At 57.3% G+C, this 13,033-nt stretch overlaps 1 protein-coding gene across 1 annotated transcript; it reads right to left on the reverse strand.

Moving 5' to 3' along the window:
* Positions 1 to 219: 219 nt before the first annotated feature.
* Positions 220 to 8,594, reverse strand: LOC122125576 (vegetative cell wall protein gp1-like). The gene is made up of 3 exons (XM_042700096.1): positions 8,540 to 8,594; positions 6,261 to 6,832; positions 220 to 276 (listed from the first exon to the last, which is right to left on the reverse strand). Exons 1-3 carry the CDS (start codon positions 8,592 to 8,594, stop codon positions 220 to 222), a joined length of 684 nt encoding a protein of 227 aa, XP_042556030.1.
* Between the last annotated feature and the right edge of the window lie 4,439 nt (positions 8,595 to 13,033).

Raw genomic sequence — 13,033 nt, forward strand, 5'->3', positions numbered from 1 at the left:
GAATATTTGATTTCTGCATCGTCTCATTATGAATACGCTAATACAGGGAGAGAGGGCGCCAATCGGGAACGGACCACCGCTGACATCACTGGTCACCAAGGCATCCCCTCCACCCCCCACCCCACCCGGCCCAGTGCTCTCTGGCGCCCTCTGCCGGGAAGCAAGGGACACTGCCCGTGAGAAGAGCCAACCCCAGGATCTGGCCAAGCCCAACACCCCTCACTCCCCTTGGCAACCCGGGTCACTTTCTATGCCCACATTGCTGAAGAACTCCTGCTAGAAGAGGAGACAAATGCTGAGAAAGGGGTGGTCCAAATTCCCTGACATCGAATCAGAAATAGGTATTAACCTGAAAGTGATCCAATCAGATTAGCAGGAATATCTCTGGTACCCAATTGGAGACGGCCGAGTTGCCATGACGACACGAGTTTCTAGAGGGTTCCCAAGGTCTGTAAGCCCCAGCGCTGAGTGCCTCGTGGTGCCTGGCAACGCTTGGCCACCTACTCCAGCCAGCCCGCACCACATGGCCGGCCGGTTGAAAGCAGCCAATAAGGATGGGCCAGGCCTGCATGACGTCACTAGTTGCCAAGCGGGCTGCCGAGTGTATGACATCCCGCGAGAGTTTCTGAGAGCTCCTTGCCCCCTCCCCAACCACGGAGAGATGGAGATGCGCATGTGCACATGCTCCTTTCGAGGGAGAGAAGCCATAAAAGGCGGGAAAGCACAAGAGGCGAGAAATAAGATGGGGATGGACAGATGGACGGCTTGACTGACAGATAGACCTCAAGGTGCCCAGGAACAGCCTAGAAGATGACTCTTAAAAAGAACATTAAAGCCAAGTTCTATTGGCTCACACCTGACATCCTCGCTACTCAGGAGGCTGAGATCGAGGATGGAGGTCCAAAGCCAGCTCAAGCAGGGAAGTCTATGCGACTTTTATCTCCAGCGAACCACCGAGAAGCCAAAAGTGGAGTTGTGGTTCGAGTGGCAGAGCACCAGCCTTGCCCAGGCCAGGCCCTGTGTTCAAGCCCCACAAAGGGCACGCGCGTGCGTGTGCACAACACACACACACATACACACACAGAGTCACAGAGGGGTTGAGGGTCTTCCTAGCAACTACAAGGCCTCGAGTTCAAATCCCAGTACCACAAAAAAAGAAAAAGTGTACCAGATAGAGCTGTGGTCCCCACGGTCGCCTGTTGCTAATCTAGGCCTCCCCTTGCCCGCGTCCAGGCCTGCGGGTCGCGGCAGAGCCTCGGCTGGAAGCGCCAGGGCTGCGCGCGGCGCGTCTGCGCATGCGCACGCGGCCGGCGCCGGCTACTGTATTCTCCCACCCGAGTAGCGTGGCTCACATACTGTACACATTGTTCTACGGCCTGCTTTTTAGATTCAACAATATGTCTTGGAAATCCATCCAGACTTATTTAAAGATCTGGGTCCCGTGCCTTGAAGAGCAGAGTGCTATTCCAGAAACCTCTGGCTTCTTTTCCTAGTTCTGTTCGTTCCTGAACGTGGAGACTTTTCTTGCTTTCCCCACTCCTGCAGTGTTGCTGGGTCATCTCTATCTCTGTAGGGTCAACGGGAGAGGTGCACTTGACAGGCCGTGGAGTATAGTCTGCCTCTACCCCCTCGCTCTCTACTGGGATGTGTCCAAGAACTAACTCTGTCACTTCAGCCACCCCTCCCCTTGCTCTTTTTCAGGTTTGTTTTGTTTTGTTTTTGTTTTCAGATAGGTTCTCAGGCTTTGGCCCAGGACTGACCTCAGACTATAATCCTTGTAGCTGGGATTCTACAGGTATGTGTGAAGATCACTCCTAACTTGTTTTTTGAGATAGGGGATCTCACTGTTTTTTGGGGGAGGGAGGAGACTGGGCTGGCCTCAACGTGTGACCCTCCCATGTCTACATTCCAAGTAGTTGGGATTATAGATAGGCATGCGCCACTATTCTCAGTCCAATAGCTTTTGACTATACCTCCAGCACCCAGCACCAAACTTATTCCAAATACTAGACAGATGATTAGTAAGCAGGGTAGGAGTGATTAGTGCAGGATGCAGGTGAAAGCACAGCCCTCAAGATCACACATCCTCCTCCCTGATTTTGTATTTAAGTTGTTTTCAAAACTGGCTGCCAGGCGGGGGTTGGGGGCTCACGCCTGCAATCCTAGCCGCTCAGAAGGCTGAGATCTGAGGACTGTAGTTCAAAGCCAGTCTGGGCAGGAAAGTCCATGAGACTCTTATCTCCAATGAACCACCAAAAGTGGAGCTGTGGCTCACACTCCTGAGCATGAGGTTTTCCTATTTATTCTTGCAGTAACATTGTGTAATGTTCAACGAAGAGTTGCGCAGCCTCTAGCGTTTATTTATTTATATTTTGCTGGTTCCAGAGCAGAACTCAGCACCTTGTGCTCTCTGAGCTTGCTTGCTTGAGTTCCCAGCCCTGGTTTGATGTGCTGGTTGATAGGAGATCAGAGTCTCACAGACTGTTCTTCCTGAACTAGCTCAGAACTATGACCCTCAGGTCTCAGCTCCAGAGTAGCTGGGATTACAGGTGTCAGCCACTGGTCCACGGCAACATCCTCTATTATTTTTATGCATTTGATGCTATTTAGGGAGAAAATAATATTTCTCATATTGGTCTAGTATATAAAAATATTATGTCTTATGGAGGGGGTAACAATGCTCAATAGGAAGTGTACTCATTACCTTGCTCATGTAAATGTAACTCTCTGTATAGTATCTTTACAATAAAAAATTTAAAAAACATTGTGTCTTGGGGCTGGGGGTTTAGCCCAGCGGAAGGGCGCCCGCCCGGCGCGCACAAGGCCCTGGGTTCGGTCCTCAGCCCTGGAAAAAATATATATGTCTTTAAAAAAAATTAACTCTATTGCAACCTAACTCAATTTCACATATTTCTTCCAGAGACTGTTTGGGGTTTTCTACATACATAATGTCTGAATCAAGAGAATTTCACCTACTTTTTTTTTTTTTTTTTGATTGTTGGTTTTATTTATTTCCTAGGACTTGAACTCAGGGCCTGGAGGCTGTCCCTGAGCTTTTTTGCTCAAGGCTATCACTCTACCACTTAAGCCACAGCTCCACATGTGTGTGTGTGTGTGTGTGTGTGTGTGTGTGTGTGTGTGTGTGTGATTAATTGGAGATAAGAGATAGGAGTCTCCTAGACTTTTTGCCTGGGTCGGCTTGAACCCAGATTCTGGGATCTCAGCCTCCATTAGTAGTTGGGATTACAGGTGTGAACACCAGCACCCAGCCACCTTTTTTTTCTCTTGAGATAATCACATGACAGGCCCTCATTGTGCTGAATTCCACTCATTGCTTTCTGAATGTTAAACAAATAGTTTTCCCCACTCTAAATCCCCTTGTTACACTGCATTAACCTTTTCCGGTATTCCTCTTTTGAATCTGCGATATTTTACTAAGGACTTTGTCCATGGCGTTGTGAGCAATGTTGGCATGTCGTTTTCTTTTCTCATAATGTCAGGATTTGATACTGGGATTTGCTGAGTGGAGAAATGATTTTGAAAGTGTCTCTTCCTCCTCTGTTTCCTAAAATCAAAGTTGGGGGCGATCAAGAATCTCCTTTGGGAAAGTAGAGCTGGGGCTCAAGTTGTAGAGCCTCAACCTTGAGCAAAAAAAAAAACCAGAAGCCGGGCGCCAGTGGCTCAGGCCTGTAATCCTAACTACTCAGGAGGCTGAGATCTGAGGATTGCCGTTCAAAGCCAGCCCGGGCAGGACCATCTGTAAGACTCTTATCTCCAATAAACCACTAGAAAACTGGAAGTGATACTGTGGCTCAAGTGGTAGAGCGCTCGCCTTAAGCTGAAGAGTGCAGGGACAGCGCTCAGGCCCAGAGTTCAAGCCCCATGACCGACCAAAAAAAAAAAAAAAGCTCAAAACAGTACCCAGGCCCAGAATTCAAGCCTCAGGCAGTGTACATACACACACACACACACACACACACACACACACACACACACACACACACACACAGAGCAAAAGGAACTGAGAAGCCGTGACTAACATGGTACAGAGTATGACCCTGGGTTCTATGCACACACACACACACACACACACACACAATAAAAGTTCTAATAGAAGCAACCTTACTTTCTGAGAAAGCTGGGGTAGAGCCTAGGACCTCATCTATGTGAGAGGAGCAACTCCACCTCTGAGCTACACCCCAGAGCCCAGCAGCTACTTTGTTTCTGAAGAGCTGATTGTTAAACCTTTGCCAGGGCCATCTTTGTTACTCACAGGCCAGCTGTGAGCTTGTGAAATCTCCCCCACCGTTTCTCAGTGCCCAGTGTAGTTCTCCAGGCTTTGGGAGACTCCATTTCAACATTTATGGCCATCAAATGGCACATGTGAAACTGTCACATCGGGGCTTCCTTTGACCCATAATGCTACATTCCATCCCTTCTCAGGATGGCCTCGAACCATGATCCTTGAGATTGCAGCCACCTGAGCAGCTAGGATTATAGGTGTGAGCCACTAGCTCCTGGCTCTATTGGGCTTTTTAAAAATGTAGCCCAGGCTGGCCTTGAATTCTAGGTCTTCCTCCTGACGCTGCCCCCTGGGTAGCTGGGACTGCAGGCATGCACTCGTGTCCCCCTTTTCCTTTCAACGGGCCGGCTCTCTTCAGGGCTCAGCTGCCCTCTTTCGCAGCTGTCGTGTGAGGTGGTGGGTGGAGGCGCCGTCCCCTCCTGGAGCTCTCTGCAGGAGGGTCACAATGGCCATGTGTCCCCAGGGGCGGGGAGGGGGGGACAGCCAGGAAAGGAGTCCCTACCCTGATGTGAACATCAGGAGACTATTCAGTGCCAGCCCGGTCAGGAGCTGCCTCCTCTTTGCCCCCAATTACCCAGCCCCCCTCTGGGGAGGTGAGTCCAGTAGAGGAGGGCAGAAGTGGGCCACACTGTGGCCTCCCCTCCACCTCCCTGCCATACCACACCAGCAGCCTCACACCTCCAGGTGTGACCCCAGCACCTGCTGCTGCCACCTGGGAGAGGCAGGAGGGGGGGCAGGGCGGGCAGGCACAGCCCCACTGACTCCTCTGGGCTGGGGGCTCTGAGCCAGGGCCCCCCAACTCTTCTCTGTCTTGGTCAGAGCTGCCAGTGGGCTCGATTCCCACCTTGGCCCCTTCCAGGGTCTGAGGCTCCATTCTAATGGAGTGTGGGGGGCAAAGGGGGGGAAGAATGGAGTTCCATAATCATCCCTGACCCTCACCTCTGTGGCCTGGCTGCCAGCCCCCTCCTTCCCCTAATCTCTGTCCAGCATTGCTCCCCTTTTCCTGGTCCAGGGACTTCTCTCTGGTTCTCTGGCCCAGGGACCTCTAAGAGTCCCTCTCTCGGCCTCCTTCCAGGGTCACCCTTCTGCCCCCCTCCCTGCTCTCACCCCCTCCCCAGGGCTCCGTCCTCGGTCCCCACATCCTTCTCCCATGGCAATGGCCCTCTGTCCACTCTGCAGATGTGCAGGGACCCCAGGACCCATCCTTTCCCTCCCCTCCCCTCCCCTCCCCTCTCCATCCTTCCTCTTTCTTCCCTTCCTCTTCCCCAGCCTCTCCTCCCTTCCTCCTCCCCCCATCTCCCTCTCCTGCCCCTCTGTCCCCCCCCCCCCCCGCCGTCCTCCCTCTCCCCGCCTCCCTCCCCACGCCCCCCCTTACTCCATGCCTTGCGTCCCCTCCTCTGCCCTCCCTCCACGCTCCCACCTCTCCTTCCTTCTCAGCCTCTCTCCCCCTCCCCCTCCCCTCCCTCCTTGCTTCCCCTCCCCCTCTCCCTCCTCCCCTCCCTCCTCCCGCCCGCCGTCATCAGTATTCCGCTCCCGTCCCCGGCGCTCGCTCTCGGCCGCGCTCTCCCGGTGGCTGCGGCACCGTCCGAGGCGGGGGCCGGGCCGGGGCCTGGGGGGGGTGGGTGGGGGGAGCGGCGCCGGCAGCCCGAGGAGGAGGAAGGACGGACGGAAGGAAGGAAGGAAAGAAGGAAGGAAGGACGGAAGCTTGGGAAGAAGGAGGCAGGAGGCAGGATTCGGGCGGGCGCGAGGCCGAGCGCCCCCCGCACCCCGGTCTGCGCTGGGCCCCCCCCCACCCGGGGCCCGGGGGCCGCCCCGCCCCCGCCGCGGGCCTCGCACCCCAATCCCGGCGCCCCCTGGGGGGTCCCCCCCGCAGGGCATGCTGTCCCCCGGAAGGAGCCCGCCCGCCGTGAGTAGGCGCCGGGGCCGGCGGGGCGGGGGTCCCGGGCTCCCGCGGGACCGGGCCGCAGAGGGCGGTGGGCGGGGCCGGGGGCGCCGGGGCGCTGCGTCGGGGATGGGGCGCTGCGCCCGGGCCGCGGGGTCCGGACGCGTGGTGGGGGGACGATCGGGGCTGGGGTCCGGGCCGCGTCGGGGTCCGGGCCGCGTCGGGGGTGGGGGGGAGAACGATCGGGGCTGGGAGGGCGATCAGGGCCGGGGTCCGGACCGCGTCGGGGGCCGGGCGCTCGGGCCGCGGGATCCGGGCCGCGTCGGGCGTGGGGGGAACGGGCGGTCGAGCCGCGGGGTTCGGGCCACGTCGGGGTGAGGGGCGATCGGGGTTCGGGCTGCGTCGCGGGGGGGCCGATCGAGGTTTGGGCTGCGTCTGGGGGGGGCGATCGGGGTTCGGGCCGCGTCGGGGGGAGCGGGTGGTCAGGGCGCGGAGTCCGGGCGGCGTCGGGGGGCGATCGGGGTGCGGGCGGCCGGGGCGCGGGTCCGCGCCGGGCCCCCCGCGCCCCTCCCGCCCTCGCCGCGGCCGGGGGCTCGCGGAGATGGGGAGGGGGAGAGGCGGGCACGGGGTTTCCTTGGTGACCGCGCCTGGCAGGAGCGGTTGCCGTGGCAACCGGGGAGAACCGGGGAGTTTGGGAAGTGAAAATGGAAAAGACCGAGGGGATGAATGGGGAGTGGGACACCCCGCAACCCGCCTTCCCGGGGACCCCGGCCTCTCCCCCCTTCTCCAGGACCCCGTTCCGCCTCAGGGCCTCGGTCCTCGGGCCTCTCCCGGACCCGGCCTCGCGGGGGACAGGGCCCCCTCCCCGTGCCCCGCCCCCTCCCCGTGCCCCGCCCCCTCCCCGCGCCCCCGGCCCCCTCCCCGCGCCCCAGCTCCCAGGCCTTCCACTCCGGCCACCCCACCCACCCACCCGGGCCCTCCCCTCTGTTTAGGACCCCCAGCTTCTCCCCTTCCTCCCTGGCACCCCACTTTCTCCTCAGACCTAGCTCTTTCTGGGGCCCCTTTTGTGACCTTTCTTCTATACCTTAATCCGCAGGGTCCCCCCCTCATCCCACACCCCTTACATCCCGCGACCCTCCTCTCCACCTGCCTCTCCCCTCCTTCTTCCTCCAGCTTTGGTCTGAGTCCCCTTCTCCCCCTTCTCCCCTGCCCTCTCCCCCCCAGGCTTCCACAGGGACTCGGGGCTCTCCCCAGGGCCCTGAGCCCCCACGCCCATCTCCACCAGCCTTGGCCTTTCCCCTCCCTGCCCTGTGCCCTGCAGCCTCTGGAGCTGCTCCCAGGGTGGGGTTCCCAGGGTGGGGGAATCCCCTGGGGAAGCCCAGCTGGTGGGGGGGGCTCAGGAGGTTCCACCCCCCCCCTCCCCAGCTGGGATCTGCCCATCACTATGCACCTCACACCCGAGTCAGGCCCGGCAGCCAGACAGGAACTGGGCCTCCAGTGACAGCTGGTTGTAGCTTAGGCTGCTTCTCTTCTGTTACCCCCCCAAAAAAACAAACCTGACCCCCACCCTCCCTACCAGAATGTGCCTAGGTCAAATGCCTCTTGGCCCCATTGTCTTCCTTCTCCATCCTCCTCTCCTCTCCCCTCTCTACTGCCCCATTGGGAAAGGACAGACAGACAGTGGAGTTGGGGAGAAGCCAGGGAGGGGATCCAGCCCTCCAAACTGCACCAGGCTCCACACTTCCTCACTTTCCTGAAGGAAGGGCAAGGAGGGGAGCTGCCATCCCCATTCTCACACTAAGCCGAAGAGCAGCAGAGGGGACCCCAAACCAGATTCCCCCCCCCCAGAACGAGGACAGGACAGAGTAGGCAGACACCTCCACAGACCGTGGTAGCCTGAGCCCTAGATATGGAACCCCAAAGACAGCCCCCCTCCAGGGTGGCCCCAGAGACCCCTGCCCTCCACCTGACCCGGCCACACAGGCAGAGGCCTGGCCACTGCCGCCTGCCCCTGGGGACACAGAGCCAGGGCACCCAGAGAGGCTGCCCAGGGAGTGAGAGCGGGGTGACAGAGGGACACCCCCCCCAGTGCCCAAACCCCAATCTGAGACAGGCCCTGCTTCGGAGCCATGCAGAGACCTAGGGGGTCCTCCACGAAGGGGTGCGGAGCCCTCAGCCTCCCCATGGATCATCAGAGGTGTTGCCCAGCCTGGCCAGGTGCAGGGCACTGCAGGGCCATGTGGACAGGGGGCTGGGTCCTGGGCAGAGAGCCAGGAACGCATGGAATCCACGCTTCACACAGCACCCCAAGTCCTTTGCCCCTTGCCCTCATCTCTGGTGGGCTTCTGGCTTACTGCCCATGTGTTTCTGTGCCACCATGTCCCAGGCCCACACTCTGGCACCCCCCATGTCCCCCCTCCCATGTCCCATCTCTCCACTTCCCTAGGGCCTGAGATGCTACTATGACCCAGTGCTGGGGTGTCACCCCTCTCATGCCCATCTCTGTCCACCAGTCTGGCTGCCCCAAGCCCATTCAGGGTCCTGGGGTTTGAACTCAGGGTCTAGTCTGGGTGTTGTCCCTGAGATCTTTTTATTCAAGGCTGGCACTCTACCACTGGAGCACAGCACCACTTCCGGCTTTTTGGTGGTTTATTGGCAATAAGAGTCTTACAGACTTTCCTGCCTGGACTGATCTTAAACCTCCATCCTCAGATCTCAGCCTCCTGAGTGGCTAGGATTACATGCATTTTGTTTTTGTTTTTGGTCAGTCACGGGGCTTGAACTCTGGGCCTGGGTGCTGTCCCTTAGCTGTTCAGCTCAAGGCAAACACTCTACCATTTGAACCACAGCACCACTTCCAGTTTTCTGGTGGTTCATTGAAGATGAGTCTCACGGCCTTTCCTGCCCATGCTGGCTTTGAACTGCGATCCTCAGGTCTCAGCCTCCTGAGTAGCTAGGGTGACAGGCATGGGACACCGGTGCCTGGTTAAATGCATTTTTAAAATAGCAATTTTGTGTGAAAATCCAGATCGCCAGCTTCTGTTGCAAAAGCAGTTCTTGCCCCGTGGGGCACAGTGGGCTGTGCCTGCAGGTCCCAGGCTTGCCAGCCCTCCCCTTGCACTACCCGTTTCCAAGGCTCTCCCAGCTGTCTTCCCTAGGGGTTGGCTGAATGTCCGCTGAGTGATCGTCCTTGCTTTCTGTTGTCTTCCCCTAGGTTCCTTTACCCCAGAGGCTGCCTTTGTCCCTTCTGTCTCCCTCCATCCTTCTGTCCCCCTCCATCCTTCTGTCCTCCTCCATCCTTCTGCCCTGGACCTGTTGGTGAGCAGGAAGAGCTCCTTATCTGGGGGGAGTGGTCCTGGAGATGGGGTGCAGGGTACATACAACTTGTACTGGGCCAGTTCTCCGCCCCCCACCCCCACCCCCGCACTGTGATCTGCAGCCCTGCCGTGGAGGGAGTTACTAGGCCCCAGTGGTCTCCATTAGCCATGGGGGGGGGTGCAGCCAGGGTAGAGCTGGCGGGGTAGGGGGAGGGAGGCTTTGGTGCTTCTCCTCCAGAACTGGACAGTGGAGTCCCTCTGTGCCCGCGCGTGCACAGTAGATCTCTGCCCACGGTCCCTCACCTGGAGAGAATACCGCTTCTCTCCCTCTGGCAGGATATAGGAAACTAACCTCTGAGTTTGGGGTTTTCCTGGTCCCTGAGGTTGGAGTGCTTTGCCAGACGGGGTGGCAAGAAAGCAGAAACTGTGGCAGGTGCCCCTTGTTGCCTGGAATGCCCCCATACTTGTCATGGCAGTCAGAAGGGGCTGCACAGACCCCAGAGATGGGTTGTGGGGGTCCTTTAGAAGGGACCAGGGGAACCCATCGTGGGGGGCAGGGAGAGATAGAGCGGGTGTCCCCAGGACCGAGTGGTGGTGGGGAACTGAACCCACCCTGCCAGCCCAGGGAGGAAAACACAGGCCTGAGTTCTGGTCCGGAGACCTCCAGGTTCAGGCAGCTTGGCCACAGCTCGGAGGGGTGGGGGGTAGGGGGAGAGAGGCTGAGAAATCACTGGAGAAATGGCGGATATCTGCTCTCTCTGATCTAGACCCAACCAACAGAGCCAGAAACAATGAGAGCGGCTCACAGCCTCAGCCCTGCTCTGTGATGGAACTCCTGTGGGGCTTGTATACATCAGTGCTAGCTTGACAGATAAGGAAACTGAGGCCCACTGTGTGCCCAAGCTCCCACAGCTAGGAGCGGCAGAGCCAGGACTCCAAGCCCTGGACAACTGGGCAACTGCAGACCCAGTTGAGACCACTTCTGTACAGGGGGAAACTGAGGCTCAGAGATGGGCATTTGGGCCCTCCAGCTGGAAATTAGGAAACAATTACAGTAATAACCATGGGATTGATCATAGACTCTTGGAGAACAGGACTTTTTGGGGGGAGGGGGTCCCATGTTGGGAATGGGAGCCTTATAAGTGCTAGGCAAGGAGTCATGGCCCCAGCACAGAGCCACGCCCCCCAGCACAGAGCCACGCCCCCAGACCATTTTTTTGCTTTATCGTTCAGGTAGGGGCTTACCTGTACCCCCAGAGCTAATCTATGCCATGATGTTTCTACCTTCTCCTCCTGTGTAGCTGAGGCACAATGCTCAGTTTATTATTATTAATTATTATTATTACTATTAGGATGGGATCTCACTAATTTCTTTCACCCAGACTGGCCTGGAACTGAGACTTTCCAGATCTCCACTTTCCGAGTAGGCAGCCTTACCAGCAGCAGAACTGTGCGGATGGAACTCAGTCTCTCACTGGCTAGGCAGGGGCTTTACTCCTGCCAGCCTCTTATTTTGTGTTGATTGTTTTTGTGATGGTCTCATTTTGTGTCAGGGCCAGCCTGTATCATGATCCTCCTAGTTGTGCTTCCCTTTATTGCTGTATAGTAGGAATATATGCAGCACTGCACCCAGCCCTGATTGAGGTGGAGTCTCATGGACTTTGTGTGTGTGTGTATGTGTGTGTGTGTGAGTGTGTGTGTGTGTGTGGAGGGGGGAGGCGGGGAGGAGAGGAGGCTGGGCTAACCTCAAACTGCAGCCCCTGGTCTCTCCCTCCAAAGTAGCTGGGATTGCAGGCTTGAGCCACAGTGCCTGATCCAGGTACCAATTTTTAAGAAGAGGCGCTCTGCCTCTCGATGGGCTGTCTGTCCTTAACCACTCCTCTTCGGAGAACCAAGGACACCCACGCTGACTGAGCCAGTGGTTCTGAGTCAGTTCGAAACGATAACTTTATAGCTGAGGGGACTGAGTTACAGAATGGGGAGGTTTGTTCTTCTAGCCCAATAAGGGTAAATGATATAGTGCTGATGGCTTCCACCTGCCATCCTAACTACTTGGAAGGGAGAGACTGGAGGATTGCATCTGGAGGCTAGCCCAGCCATCCAACTGCAGGAGACCTGGTCCCAGTCAGTCTGTGGACATAGTGGGTACAGCTGTCTCCCCAGCTACATGTAAACAGGAGGATCAAGGTCAGGTAGGCCCAGGCATAAACTCAAAACCCTATTGAAAAAATAACTAAAGCACAAAAGGTCTGGAGGTATGGCTCAACTGGTAGAGTGCCTGCCTAGAAAGTTCGAGGCCCCGAATTCAATCCTCAATACCACAAAAAAGGCAGTAAAATAAAAATAAGATTTGCTCAGTAATTCCACTCTGGCTGGTAACTCACCCTCCTCTCAGCCCTCCCTGTACCCCACCCCCACCCTTTGTCCTTAGCACCCACGTCCCAGAGGAGGACACAGGGTGACAGCAAGGTTACTGCTCTGAGCAGACTGTTGGCACCAAGGGATCTAGAAGCAATGTTGTCCCCTCCCCGGCCGCCATCCCCTCTGGTCAGTCAGGCCCTGCCACGGCTGCTCTGCGCCTGCGCAGCCCCCCACGCTCTCCACTTGGGTCAGTTTGCTGTATCCTGTCCACCTTTCCATGCTGCCGATGCTCCTCCCCACGCTCCCCTCTCTCTGTCTGTCTCCATCTCTCACACAGGCATCTGTGCCCGGGCTGGTGAGAGGCCAGAAGGAAGGAAGACCCCCACCAGGGTCTCTGTCCCCCAATCTTTTTTCTTTTCCTTCCTTCCTTCCTTCCTTCCTTCCTTCCTTCCTTCCTTCCTTCCTTCCTTCCTTCCTTCCTTCCTTTCTTCCTTTCTTTCTTTCATCAGTTGTGGGTCTTGAACTCTGAGCATGAGCGCTGTCCTTCCGCTCTTCAGCTCAAGGCGAGTGCTCTACCACTTGAGCCACGGCGCCACTTCTGGTTTTCTGGTGGTTTATTGGAGATAAGAGTCTCATGGACTTTCCTGCCTGGGCTGGCTTTGAGCCACGATCCTCAAATCTCAGCCTCCTGTGTAGCTAGGATGACAGGAAGGAGCCGTGCCCAGTTGTCCCCCAATTTTGTTACACAAGGGCACTTCACCTGCACACTTGTGCCCTCCCCTCCAGCCCCAGCCGTTGTGGGGACCCCCCCCCACACACACACTAGAGGAACTCCCACTCTTTCTCGGCATCTGCCAGAGGGAGGCAGAGGATCATGGCTCAGTGCTCAAGGGCAGAGGGAAAAAGAGAGGCCATGGATGCAAGGAAGACAGAACGAGAGGCAGAGCTGGGGGATCCCTTGGAGAAAGGGCAGTGTCCTCCCCACTCCCAGTACTAGGGACACCTGGCTCTCCTCAGCCGCAGCCCCTCCCTGCTGTGCCCAAGATCCCTGACCTCCCCCCTTAGAGGACACTTCAGCTCTTGGCACTGTGAGGCTGGTCTTACATTTTATCATTTCAACTCAGAATTTGAACTCAGGGCCTTAGGCTTGCTTGGCAGGCGCTCTACCAC

This window comes from Dipodomys spectabilis, unplaced genomic scaffold, assembly GCF_019054845.1.
Source record: "Dipodomys spectabilis isolate Male_0828 unplaced genomic scaffold, ASM1905484v1 ptg000266l, whole genome shotgun sequence".
In the NCBI taxonomy this organism is placed as follows: Eukaryota; Metazoa; Chordata; class Mammalia; order Rodentia; family Heteromyidae; genus Dipodomys; species Dipodomys spectabilis.